The 13658-nt window shown below is 42.9% G+C and overlaps 2 protein-coding genes across 2 annotated transcripts in view; one reads left to right on the top strand and one right to left on the bottom strand.

The window, feature by feature from the left end:
- The window catches only part of ttll5 (tubulin tyrosine ligase-like family, member 5), a 42751-nt gene extending 40132 nt beyond the window's left edge, over window positions 1-2619 (top strand). The window contains 1 exon segment of the mRNA XM_034563580.1: window positions 646-2619. Within this exon segment, the coding sequence (XP_034419471.1) occupies window positions 646-698 (53 nt within the window). The 3' untranslated portion in view covers window positions 699-2619.
- Window positions 2246-13055, bottom strand: tgfb3 (transforming growth factor, beta 3). The gene is made up of 7 exons (XM_034563581.1): window positions 12296-13055; window positions 7764-7927; window positions 6380-6509; window positions 6128-6235; window positions 4168-4324; window positions 3504-3657; window positions 2246-3408 (listed from the first exon to the last, which is right to left on the bottom strand). The coding sequence occupies exons 1-7, from the start codon at window positions 12639-12641 to the stop codon at window positions 3250-3252; spliced, it is 1218 nt and encodes a 405-aa protein (XP_034419472.1). The 5' UTR covers window positions 12642-13055; the 3' UTR covers window positions 2246-3249.
- Between the last annotated feature and the right edge of the window lie 603 nt (window positions 13056-13658).

The raw sequence follows: 13658 nt of genomic DNA, 5'->3' as shown, positions 1-13658 counted from the left end.
TCAAAGCGGTACTGTTGAATATCTATGGAAGGTAACTGATTATACTGTTGTTCTGAACCACTTGTTTGACCGACTGTTGACACCATTTCTTCCGGCATTTTTTGTTCTAAGTGTCATTTGGAGAGGGACATGCTGGAGACTATATTGTCACCTGATTGTATTTCTTTTGCTGAGCTGCAGGAAGCAACTTCCAGCAGTCATGTCATCAGATTGGAAGTCAGGGTGATGTTTTTGCGTTCCCGTTAGTCGGCCCCCGCGATGTAAAAGAGCACCAAAATAAACAGAGTGTGACGAGAGGGAATGAAAGGAAATACTGTTTGGTAGCACAAACAAGGCAGCTCCAACTGTACTTGGAATGCCTTTTCTACTGGATGCTTATCCCTGAGCCAGCAGATAGGATGAGTAGCGAGAGGGCTGAGAATGAAGATGACAGAGCAGATCCGCCGGTAAGCACCTTGACCAAAAGTTTAAAAAACCAAAAACACATTCACCGCGATGGTTATAGTGCACCTACTATAAGTAAAACTCTTTCAGGGTTAAAACCTTACACTTTTTGTTTGTGCACACATGGGTGCTGAAGGGAAAACCTTGTGCTGCCGTTCTATCTCTTGTTATTAATTTTACTTTCATCTATTGCTTCCCAAGGTCTTTCTGTGTACCGCAATCTGTTCCAGGGCCAGGAGCCTGGTCACAGATGACATGAAAGTGACCCGCCACACGTCCTGCCCCTCTGCTGGCCTGACAGGTGTCTCTGCATGTAACTACATCCTCACAGAGGTGTATTCTGGGAAAGGACAACAGCAACAGATGGAAGATCTGAGACATCAAACAGGGTCCTATTCATTCCACTGTGATACAGCCACAGACATGCAAGAGGATAGTCTTCCAGGCCAGGAATGCCCAGCTTTGATGCAGGTTGGGATTTTATTTGCTCAGCTCAACATTAGTCGGCCTTTTCAGCTCCTTCCCACCCTCCCCTCACCCACCCTTGGCTACTCTCATACATCCCAACAGTTGTCCGCCCTCATTCTCTCCATGCTACTGATACCGCAGAAAGATTTTACTGACAGATAGCCTTCAGCAGATGGTTCTTCAATGCACCAGTGGCATTTTAACTACAGGATTCAACCTTTTATTCTTTGCTCGTGCAGTAGCGTGTGCACGGCTCGCCATTCTTGGAGATTTTATCATCCTACAAAGTTATACAAACAGACAAGCATGCAGAGAAGCTTCTTTCATGAGAAGTCTCTGGCATTAGACGCTCCAACTCCAGGTCCTTGTTTCAAGACAAGTTGTTGCCAAATCATAAACAATGGCCATCGCCTAAGGATGTGTTAAAGTATAGCATCCTCTGCTTGTCGGCTTAAAAATACGACTGGTTCCTGCCTTGTTCCTCGTTTACAAGGATGATGTCACAATGTTGCTGCGATGTTTAAGTTTTGTATCAAGATGATAATACAGTTGGCTTGTGAGTATTCCTGTCAACTGTTGAGATGTTGATGTTGTTTTCCTTAGATGGACCAAATTTAATATTTTTTTGTAAACTAAATATGTAAATTACTGTTATTGCATCAGTATTGATATACAGTACATTGTCCACCAAACGCCATTTATGTAGCTCGAGGCATAACATAAAGAGGATTTATGGTTGTGCACAGCAGTAATAGCCTACAAGGAAGATTAATATTGCACTCAGACCAATAGCCTTGTGGATATTCTATTGCTTGTGACCGTTTAGTGAGTTAACTCAGGGTGTGTTCATAGAATAAAACATTTGTGTTGTATATCAGAAGATTCAGCATATGTTTGTGATGACTTTGTCAGCAATACTTGTTTTTGTCATATCAACTGATGATTATTATCATAGTGATTTTGTACAGTAGTTTTCAATGCAGTACAACATAACTGCTTTTAAATTCAATTGATAGTATTGTGGTGATTGATGTTGTAGATGTACTAGGCCAGTGCATGATGTGTTACTAAAGTGTCACAACAGTGGAATCAAATCAATGTGTATACTCTCCTGTGGTGATACACAGTTGTTTACAGTCTGATCATTTAATCTGTTTTGTTGCTGATTGTTTACAACACACATGCATGGAATTGTAATATGTTTGGAATCATCGAGTCAGTCTGTATGAAACAACATTGTAAATGAATACCTAGATAACATGAAAACATGCTGATCGTGTCGGTAAATGCATTTGTTCACCACACATACTGCACACTGGAAGTTGTCATTACTGGACTTTGATTTCTTCACTTTTATCATCAGAATTGACCCTATTACCTTATTGAAATAAAGTGCTCTAAAATACTAAACAAAAACAGTAAGACATCCAACAATAATGGAATTAGAACAATTCTATCCAACTGTCCATTTTAATTAAAAAAAAGGTGTTTCCAAGAGTATTAGGAAAGACATTTACAGTTTGTGATCTAGTTAAGTGTTCACTTAGTGACATACGTCGTCTCATACAACAGAAAGGCTCTACTTAAAAACAAAAACGATCCCTGGAATTTCCATCCTGTTGTATTACAGAGGTAAACATAACCATGGAAATATAACTTTGAATTAATGGTTGGTTTCCAGCATGTTTTCATTATTTTTTCTCAGGTGATTTTAATTCAACAGCATTTTAATCCTAAACAGTGTAGGGAGCTGCACAGCGTCAGTTTCCAGCTCGGACTTTCAAAGGTGTCCTGTGCGTCAGAGCCCAAGGATTTGTTTGCTCACAACAAACAATCACTTTAGTTTCACCCTCTTTGACGTATTCCTATTATGCATTCAGTCTGCATTCTCAGTCATTTTCTCTTTTTGACTGCAATTATTATATGTCCTTAAGAATGCAGTGGTCATTGAAAGGCAATTATTGTTCTGTTCTTCCTGTGCTGTAACACTGAGGTACAGGCTGTTCAAAATGCTGGAATATATATTTAAAAAAAGAGAAACACTGATGTCAAAAGGCGATTGATAAGAGAAGAGGTCTGATGGGTTTGAGAGTGCCGTTAGTGAAGTGGTCTTTGACAAGTCTTCTTGGTAAATGCTGCCAATGATTGTGAGCAGAGTGGTGGACTGCATCTTTTGTTTTTTCGTAAGAGAGAGAGAGAGAGAGCTCCGGCAAGGCGGAAGCAGGGGTTGGAGGTACTTTTGTGGGGCAAAGTGTACCGCGCCCCCTCAACCCCTCAGACCCTTCTCCTGAGTAGTGCTGGGAGCCGTCACGTCTCACATCCCTAAAGCCCTGAAGTTTAGCTGCACTTGCAGGACTTAACAACCATGTTGGAGAGCTGCTCGACTTTAGGGGAGCGACCCACGTAGTAGAGGATGGTGAGGGGCTCCAAGTCCTGAGGAACGCAGCAGGGTGAGGCCGATGCTTCGGGGTTCAAGGTGTTGTACAGGCTCAGCAGCTGAGGAGGAACGAGTAGAAGGAGACAGGGATCAGCATTCACGTCTACCCGAATAGATCCACGACTTTGAATGTGTTGGTGGCACTTAGTCTCACCGAGCTGTGGGTGGTGTCCGCGCTGCGTAGATAAGGACAGGGACCAGAGCAGAAGTTAGCGTAGTACCCTTCAGGCTGATGGATCCACCTCCAGCCCAAGTCCTGCCGGAAATTAATATATAGTGGTCGTACACAGCAGTTCTCCTCATAATTGCTGCGAACAAGAGAGGACAGAGAGGATAATAAGCAATTTAACAGTTTAACAGTTTAACATTTTCCTCCCCATGGGCACACAGCCAGAGATGAGAGTGAAGTTCTGAAATTCCACTCTCAGGTGTGCCCTTATTTTCCCTCTTGGAGTCCGCCCAGGTGTCTTTGGTGTTGCTTGTCCTCTAGAGCTGAGGAGACGGCGTGTAAGAGGAGGTGGCGTTTGCTAGGACTGGGACGGATTCAGACTTGTATTGGATAATACCTCTGTCACGCTCGACTGGGTGATTAACAAGCTTATTCTATTCAGTGCCCACGTACTCTTCTTCTCTGCCATCTTTTTGAAATGTGAAAGCTGATGTTTCCATTTTATGTTGCATTGGCTGGTGAATTACCACCCAATATGGAATCAAAAAAACTAAAGTGCAGGTGCAGCCAGAGAAATGATTTGACAAAGTCAAAGACAATAGACAATAGCCGTGCAGTACATTTTCAAGGCCAAGGAAATGTGCCTTACTTGAAGCAGTAATTGGTGTCAAGTGCCCGCTTACGCCTGCGGGAGGAGGATTGGGCATCCAGCCTGTGGGGAGGGAGCATCATGAGGATGAGATGTGGGTAGAGCTGCTCCTTCTGCTTTTTCACACGGCTCAGGTCTTCATAGTCTGCTTCCATACCTGCAGGAGACAGTCACTTAGTTTACAGGATACCAAGAAAAACTGCAGATTTATTGAGAATTGTAAAGATGTCTTCAAAAGCTGACTTCAGTGGAACCACATCTTAACTCTAATCAGTGTAGTCAGCTGTAACTTTTACAGGAGGATACTGTAATATCCAGGAAGGGCTTCACTCATTTTTGGCTCCCTTTTCACCCATCTCCTTATTCAACACTGGTCTCGAACTTCCTTCTTTCCTCCGCTCTCCCCCTGTGCCTGCGTCTGCTCATCCAATCTACCCCTGATAGCTAAAGCAGTGGATATCTCGGGAGAGATGCTGCTGTTGGATATGTACGCCCCTCTTTAATTCGGGGCCAAGCGTCTGAGCACCGTGGCAGCACATTCCTTGTGGCCAAGCCAGTCGGGAGTGTTCCCAGGGCCGAGGGCCCGGGGGCCCCAGAGCTAAGTGAGATACCAGATCAATTGTATTCCCATGCTCTGTGTCTCTCTTCGTCTTAGAAAGGAAACCCATTATCTTAGCAACAAGACCTCAATGGGTATTGCTGCTGGAGGAACATGTTGATGACAGGATGGAAAAGAACTTTTTTTAGACCTCATGATAAGGGCCATATTGTGGATGTTATTGTATTATAACCACTAACTGGATTCTCATTCATCGTAGGAAATGCTGGTCTAGACTACAACATACTCTGCACAGTAAGAGACAAAATAAACACCTCAGTTATCTTTTATTTGGCAGTAAATGCAATTAAACAAAAGGCCCATTGAGCCTCTTGTGTAAATTAATTACAGATGCAAATTAGAGCTTGATTTAAAATATTTATACTTTCATCAAATCCTATGCAATTTATAGAAGTAAAGTTTAGAGTCTTATAGCGGCCACATATAAATAGCTTTGCAGGACCTTTGACATGAACGGTAGAATGCCAACCAATGCGTGCCATTTGCAACTTTAAAGTTGATAAAACATTTGAGTCCAAAACAACCCCCCTGCATAAACTGGTCCTGAGACCCATTAATGCAAATCCTTCTAAAATCAGCAGTGGCTCAACAGTGTTACTCATAATTAAACACATTTTCAACAAACATGAGATGCCTATCTGGAACATAAGACAAATCAAACAGTTGTAATTGTTATCTATCTCTTGATCACTGTGAAAGATCAAAAGCAGAGAGAAATCCAGTCCAGCTACAGACTGGCCGGCCATCGGAAACAGGCGGGATTGAGACTGAGACGTGCTCTGGAAATGGGACAAATGTAATCAGAGTTGAATACCCGAAGACACTGGACATTTTTACAAAATGTGATGAAAACAGAAAACATTAGACAAAGCGATATTAAAAGGAACAGTTCAACATTTTGGAAAATATGTTTATTTGCTTTCTGTCTTGAGAAGTGGGATACCACTCTCTAGGCCCATATTGGCAAGAAAACAAGTGTGAAGTATATTTCTCCAAATGTCAAACGTAACTTAACAAATGTAAACTGAGGAACAAACGTCCCACTGAATTTGACAGCTAAGAATCACGACTCAGTTTTCACTCTCTATTCAACTGAAACCATTACTATTGTTTACTTTTTAGAACGATTTCTTATTTAAATGTTATCCCTGTTTTAGAGATGTTTTTTTATTCATATTATAATATCCTCAATTTGAAACATTGGCAGTATGGTTTTCAACACCTTCATGATACCCACATTTAAATTTGAATACGTTTTCCGGAAAAACAACAAAGATTGCTGATGCAAATCCAAACCATCTAAATGTCTTCACCGCATTGAGATATTAAATGCATTCTCACCTTTGAACTTGACCTCCAGCACCTCATTGGCATTCTCAATAATGTCCCCATTGGGCCTGAAAGTGTGGCAGGGACAGTGTACGCTGATCTCCAGGCCAAGATTGGTTTCTGAGGGGGAAACAAGAGCAGAGGGATGTAGGGAGCTAACATTTCCCCCTGAAGCCACTATCCTTCATTTGGAATGAACACATGCTACTTGGCAAGATATGCATTAAGGTGCCATGCAAGGAAAAATTGGGGTGTCCCACTCACGTCTGTACATCAGCCACTCTCTCACGGTCTCTGTAACATCAAAGGAGACCCACTCAGGAGTTCCCTTGGTCAGGACATTCTTGCCCCCAATGTAGCGCTGCTTGGCTTTGGGGTCGTCTTTCTGGAGGATCTGCGAGGAAAGATGAAAATGTGACCCAGCTGCATAAACTCTCTTTCTTTCACACACACACACACACACACAAAACCAGAGCTGTCTGTCTGAGCCAGACTCTCCAGGATGCCTTGGGCCAAATGTCTACTCTTCATGGAAAAAGTGACTCCCTGTGTTGATATCCCCATTTTGCAAGTTAATGCCTGCGTGTTACCCTCCTGCCAATGAGAACCTGGCTGTCCTTCACATCAGCAGTTCAAACGTACACTCTAGCTGGGCTCCCAAATGCAGGTTCAAGCAGTTCAGAGAAATGCAGGGTTGCCAGGTATATGCGTGGGCATTCGTGTCCTAATTGTGTTATCATGTCGAGGCCCCAAATGTACAAACTTGGCGATAGAGGAAAACGCAACAGTGTGGTCCAGACATTCCTATCTCCATCAGCACTTCTCTGAACAAAGGTGTTTATCTGTAGTGAGAAAAGTGTGTGTTTGGGTGGTGAGCCCCACAGCAGTGCTTTAGATACCCAGGTTCCTGAACATTGTCAGCATCTAATCTGTCTTCCTGTGGGAACGAGGGGCCCGCGTCAGCCCTCTGCCAATCAACTCCAGCCTAAAAGTGTGGGGGCGAGCAAGCAGCTCCATTTACTCCCCTGGTGGGTGACCCTGCCTCTATCTCCTCCGAGGCCCCTGGAAACAATCTGACGGCCTGACAGTCTGTACTCAGCACTGGCCAGAGCCTTGCCTCAGAGGCGGTACGCAGTCCGGAGACGCTTGTCTCCCTGGCAGGAAATGTTGGAACCTGATCATTACTCCTCGTGTCTCCCGGGAGATTAATGAGGAAACCGGAAAAAAATTATCCATCCTTGCCACCCCCCACACACAGACATCGAACAGATGCTTGCTTTAACCTAAAAAAAATATCTTAAACACACACATGCAGGTGCAGATCTAAAAACTCTGTTGAAAGTATGTACTTGATATAACAAGGATGGACAACTGCTATGAAATTGTTAGCTAAGAAAGAAGAAACTGCTGAATCGGGGAGTTCTTAAAGGTGGCTGTGCAAGCTCTTGAATTTGTCCGTACGTAGAATTAATTTGACTATAAGCACATGGAATAATGATCAGCACATAAAAAGAGGAGAGAGGGAGTTGGACACCCTAATATAAATGTTTGCATCTTTCTCACTGACCTACGGAGGCCTTCTGAGGGAAATGGAGCACATAACCTCTGCACGCTGCTAACAGTGGAAATGAACGGTCAGTTCACACACCTGGTAGAGCTCAATCCTCTGCTCGTTTCTCTTGGCTCCGGAGTTGGGGATCCGCAGGGCTCGAAACTCGGCCCGGAACAAGTTGGAGGAGTTCTTCTCCATGGTGGAGACGTTGAAGCGGAATACCTTGGAGGTGATCCCCTTCAGGCAGTGGGGGAGGTCATCTGCAGGTAAAATGGAAATGATGACTGAAGTGGCTTTAAGGATGTTTTTAAATATCTCCGTTAAAAATAGATCGGACTGGAACTCTCATTGTTTCTCATTTCATAATCCTTGTAAACTCTTATCCATCTGTTACCTCTGAGTGTACATGTTATCAAAGCCTATTTTCCTTACAGGAGTGGACATAATTACTATTATTATTAGTGATACACTTTTTTGCCGAGGATTCCCCTCCCTTATATAGTTTGCAGATAAGTAAGTAAGCTCTTATTTTCTTTTTACTATTTCTACTTTATTCCAGAGAAACGTGGGCTATTACCACGAACCATCTGCTTATACTTTGTGCGGTCCGAGTTAGTAACAAGTTGAAGTCATGAAATGAAACCAAATGTCCCATGTGGTTGTGGAGCCGGCTGCAGTGGGACGGCAGCATGCTCCTCCTCCTCCCCACCAGCTCTGGAGCCCAACAGGTGCTCCGAGGGCTCGGCCACAAGCCAAGTATTCCCTGGAGCTAGGAAACATGTGGGCTCACGTGCTGGAGCCGAACAATACCTGAGAAACCCTGTTGGAGGGCGACTCCATCGTGATGGTAATGCCACTAAGTGCATGCTCGACAAGCAATAACTTGCTGTCGGCATGGTGTGGGTATGTGATTGAACACTGGCCTTTAGCAGAATCAGCTAAATAAACGGACACATTGTGATTCTATGTAAAAACGTCCTGTTGCATTGAGACCTTTCCCCTTTTTACATCATAATGCCATTGAACTGTTTATTATTTTTAACAGGCCACGCACATGCAGTGTTGAGCAAAACAAGCACAAAGCAAACTTTTTACGGGCCAAATGGAAACAGTTATTTACAGCCAAGTCATTGCTAATGTATTACCCCAAGCTTAAACTTTATTACCAAGCCTCAGATTTGCTGATGGTTGAATCAGCTAAAGGTGCATTGCATCTTTAGCTGATTTGCACTTTGAGCTGTTTTGGGGACAAATGGAAAGTCAGAAGTTCAGTTGTTTCTTTGTCATGCAAAAGGAACTTGCACATCTCCAAATATCTGTACTTCATTTGACCCATGCTCCTATTTCAGTGTCCTCCCAGTTATTATCTGATATTTCCACAAAGTTTTTTTCAACTTTCCCTATTTATAGGTGACCTTTTCAGCATTCATCCCCAGCCAGATATCTGTCCAGTGTTTCCACGCAATCTATAAGGAGGAAACCTCCGTAGCCTTTTCCTCCCCTCACTCTCTGTCCCCCCCCCCCCCCCCCCCCCCCCACAGCAGAAGGTGGAAAGCCCCACTTTGAGGGGAGATTTGAAATTCTAATCAAGTCTTTGGTTTCCTTTTGGATGACCTCATTTTTCCTATTGCAATGGTTTAGGTGGATTTCACATTATGGCTTATTTATGCCAAGGGTCTGAAAGGTAATTTGTTCCATGTTGGTAAGTGGAGGGGGTTGCTTGCATAATTAAATTAAATACATTCAGAAATGTTCTGACCCCCACCATTTTCAGATGATGGCTTTTAAGAGTCCCAGTATGCTGTTTGACCTGTAAACTATTTTGAACAGCACAGTTTTATGTCAATAAGCTTCATTGGGGTCTTCTTTCTAGCTGTAACTCGAAAATGTATGATTTTGGTGTTAAGCATGAGTTTTAATTCATATTATTTTCTAAATATATTTTTATAGTTCTGATTTAAATTAAACACTGTTCTTAGATTAGATTCTAATTAAAATATTGGGATTTACTGCAAAGAATTCTCATTAAAACATTTGCTTTATGTTCACATAAAAGCCTGGATAACAAAACAATGCCTAGTTGATCTCATTCTTGTGTTATTACTTAAAGAAAATTGAGCTTAGATGGGCTCTTAATGAGGGATTTGGGGGAAAGCTTGTTCAGGAAGTCCTGGGGACAGACGTTTGAACAGCTCTGTTGTAAAGCCTTGCATAGAGGGCCTCGCCCAGACGCTATCGACCACACCTCTCACCCTGCAGTGTCTGGGATCCTCTACTCGCACAACAAAGATGGAATGAAAACTCTTGAATCGCCTCTCTCTTGCCCCACAGGATTGTCCGTGATGTCAGTCTCTCCAGAGCTTTGTGAGGTAAACAAAGGAGATAGGAAGCATACGGCAGCAGGTGCTAGCCAGCTGCTGAGGTGTCTCCTTGGTCTCATAGAGGACAATAGAAATATCTTTGGGAATATATTAATTTGAGTGCTCTATTATCTACTTTCAATCAGTCTCTGAAATAGCAATTTGTTTGCACTATGCTATTCTATTCTATGGTTTGAATTTCACATGGATATTTACACAATTGATACTTAGTTTTAATAATACAGATTTAAAATGCTGCTTTTGTATCAGAGGAGATAGTCTTTAATACAGTGGCAGGCCACTATAGCAGATGAGATAAAGAGACGCAGCTCTGTTCTGAAGTTGAAACACAATTTTGTTCCCACTTCATTAAGGATGAGGAAGCAGAAAAAGGTTGAGGTGTGGGAGTGTGTGTGTGTGTGTGTGTGGTGGGGGGGGGGGGGGGTCAGGCCAAAAGACCTCTGTCATCTGTTTGCTCAGATGACATCATCCCTCTACTATCCCATATATCAGATACCCTGCGGTCCTCAGCGTTAGTCCTTATTTTCTACTGACCAATCACTGAGTCAACGATTGGCTTAACATTTCACTACAGCTGCGTGCTTCAGTGTGCAAGCCTCATTTCTAAATTAGGAGTCAGTGGATTCTAAGAACGTTATTGTGCCAAAGGTCATCCTTCAGTTCAGTTATGCTTTTATTTAATTCCTTTAACAGTATTTGGTTAATGATGATATATAGTGTGCCACATTAACTTTCTGATGCACCAGAAAATGAAGACCTACTGCTGCCCAGTCTCAGTTATGCTAAGTGGCACATTAAAGTATGACAGAAAAGTTTCTGTTTAACTTTTTAACAAGGCATTAAAAAAGCAAAACTTGCCTATACATTCCCAAACTATCCGACCTTTCCAGAAACGGTGTATGTAAAACTCATTATATTCAGCAGGAAAAGTAACTACACTGCAAAATGATCAAGGTGACAGACATTATGGTACGAGGCAACATTCCCCACTCTCTTTAAAATTACAGAATGGAAAGGGAGAGTGCTAATTATCGTATCCTGGCACCTTCTGTTAATTTCCTAATACACTTCTTGGATAAGCTGTTTAGTGCAGAACGTGTTGCCAGTAGTAGGTAAAGTGCAGGTCTTGTACTATCACCTACCCTATGGCCTAGTATGAGACCGGCATGACGTGTCCTGGGCACCTGGCCATCACTGATCCCACTCCTTAGACCTCTGTTTGTTTTGGGAGCTCTGGCTACCTCTGACCAGAGGATAAACCCTGAGCTGTGTATTTTGAGTGTCAGAAGCACTTTGTAGGGCCTGTGAAATGGATTTGATTCAGGACTTATGCTGGAACCAGCAGAGGCTCTGCTTAATGTCACAGCACAGCATAAACACCTGTTGATTTCAAAATGGTAACACGCACTAACTGGCAGCTGACCGTGAAAAGGCACAAATCTAACTCTTCTACTTAAAAACGGTCTTACTCTGGAGGATCTGCTGCTCAGTGAGCTTCTGTTACTGTTTTTTGGAACAATCAATGGACCATAGTTTATACAGGAAATACCAATATGGATGACCAAGGGAATTAGATCATCACTGAGAGCTACTCGGCTCCTTGCTACTGGAGAGAAATAGTGGGGAAATAGAAGTGAGAGAGTGCTCATACTGGATGAAAAATATTGGGAAACTCACGGCCAGAAAATGGAAATGAGGTATTGGAGTTGGCAATAAATACCAAACCTAACTGCCTGAGAATTTTCCCCGCTTAGGAATGTGTCAGACTTAGGCTGGAGTTCCCATGGCTTTGGTGTGAGGTATGTATGAGGAATGGTGCTCATTCCAATTAGGCTGTTTACTTTGCCCTCTTCGTTGCGCGTCGCTCCACTGCTCACAGGCGCGTCTGTGCGTAAAGCACAGACACGAGTGGACTTCACGCCAGCTGGAAAAATTAGATCCCTGTTTTTGATATTGTTACCTCACATATAATGTTGTTTTACTGAGCCTAGATACCAGTTGTTAGTCTTATGAATGTACATATATTTGCACAATTGCGTTTACAACGGCATTTGGATTAAGTTTGGTCATCTACTGTTGGCTGCATGGTGCACTGGCAAACCCCAAATATAGTGCCAATCACACATAGTTAATCCACCCTACCCTGTGTTTCAGTCACTCACACTTCAACAACACATATTGTAGTTTTTGGAGGAGGACTTAATAGGAAAACACCTGAATAATCATGATACAAAACAATGAACTTACTGTTTTCTGGCGGACCATTGATCATGTTGAACTTGTAAATCTCTTTGGCGTAGTACTCAGTCTCCGTGTTATCCTGTCCACAGCTCTGGTGCCGGTCTCTTCCCAGCTCCTCAATGAGCTCCTTGGTGCTGTTATAAAGGGCCAGGACCTGAAACGGTACTTGACTTGGACCTGTTGTTTGAGGCGGACTGGTCAGTCGCAGTTTACTGAGAATCTGTCCCCGGACCGCCTCGACTCTCTTTTTCTTTATGTGGTCGATGTCCACAGTGGTGCACGTGGAAAGCGACAGAGTCATTGTCACACAATTTGAAAGGAGGAAAAACAGAAGTGCATTTCCCAGATTCATATTTCACTCTGTGTTGCCTTACAACCGAGGCTTGTCAAGTAAAAGAAGAAGAAACAGCTCCGATTTGAATAGAATCCCTTTCTCTTTTCATTCAGGTCGTTAGGGAGTCTTGTTCCAGGAGGAATCCCATTTTCTTAAGTGCTATGTCATCTTTGCAAAATGAGCATTTGCATGGAAGCAAATCCGTGCCATTTTGGAAAATACTCTCAACTCTTCAATAAAACTCGTTATTCTACTCGTCATTACCCCTTATCTCATGCAAGCACCTCTTATTATCTTCTTGAGTTTATAGTGCGCCGATCTCTGCACCGCAGTTCAGTTTCTCCAATGCATTGGGCTCTTTCCATCCACCCGTATTTATGGAGTCAGTGCGTCTCTCTGCTCCTTCGCTGCAGTCTGGCCTCAAACACACTCAAACGCTCTCCACTCTCGCTCATACTTTATAGTCACGAGCTGTGACGTTTTCGAGGGAGGGGCAGCACGTTTCAGCCTCCTTTCTGACAATAAGATCTCTCCTATTCTGAAATGCATTTCATTCGACTTTGAATAATATTTGTTGTGCGGTCAAACTAAATCAAATGTGCGTAATATTGGGCGGAATGCGATTTCGCAAGAGCGGCTCTCGACTAAAGACACTGGATCATTTTGTCGATGGAATGTTTTTGTTCTTGTCCTCTCTACGGATAAAGAGGACAACTACAATTATATTTGTATGTATACAAGTAAGGTTAAGTAATGTGATACTGTGTACTCGTTAAGTCCCATCAATGACGTTATGTGGGTCTTTGGGCCTTGGAAAATGTTTATCTAAAATAAAGTTTTGGAGGAAAATCAAATGCAGATGGAAGGCCAAAGTTGACAAAGGATACTGAAGGTGCACAGGAGCTCAGCCAGCTGCTGTGATCCACTGGATGCTGCTACTGTCCAGCTTCTCCCTAACAACAAAAACATGCATTACAGTGACATCTAGCGGACGTATGGGGAAACTTCAGGTCCCATATACATCCTTTCTCAGCT

Source organism: Cyclopterus lumpus, chromosome 22, assembly GCF_009769545.1.
Source record: "Cyclopterus lumpus isolate fCycLum1 chromosome 22, fCycLum1.pri, whole genome shotgun sequence".
Classification (NCBI taxonomy): domain Eukaryota; kingdom Metazoa; phylum Chordata; class Actinopteri; order Perciformes; family Cyclopteridae; genus Cyclopterus; species Cyclopterus lumpus.
The sequence above is the reverse complement of the archived record's forward strand: the minus strand, read 5'-3'. Positions and strand labels throughout refer to the sequence as shown.

Bases quoted from the DNA above. Each gene is read 5' to 3' on its own strand.
- tgfb3 (XM_034563581.1), bottom strand. From the start codon at position 12,641: ATGAATCTGGGAAATGCACTTCTGTTTTTCCTCCTTTCAAATTGTGTG. The intron at 4,325-6,127 runs GTGAGAATGCAT...TGTCTCCTGCAG, and splicing joins GCTGGAGGTCAAGTTCAAAG to GTATGGAAGCAGACTATGAA. The intron at 3,409-3,503 runs GTGAGACTAAGT...GTTCCTCCTCAG, and splicing joins CGGACACCACCCACAGCTCG to CTGCTGAGCCTGTACAACAC.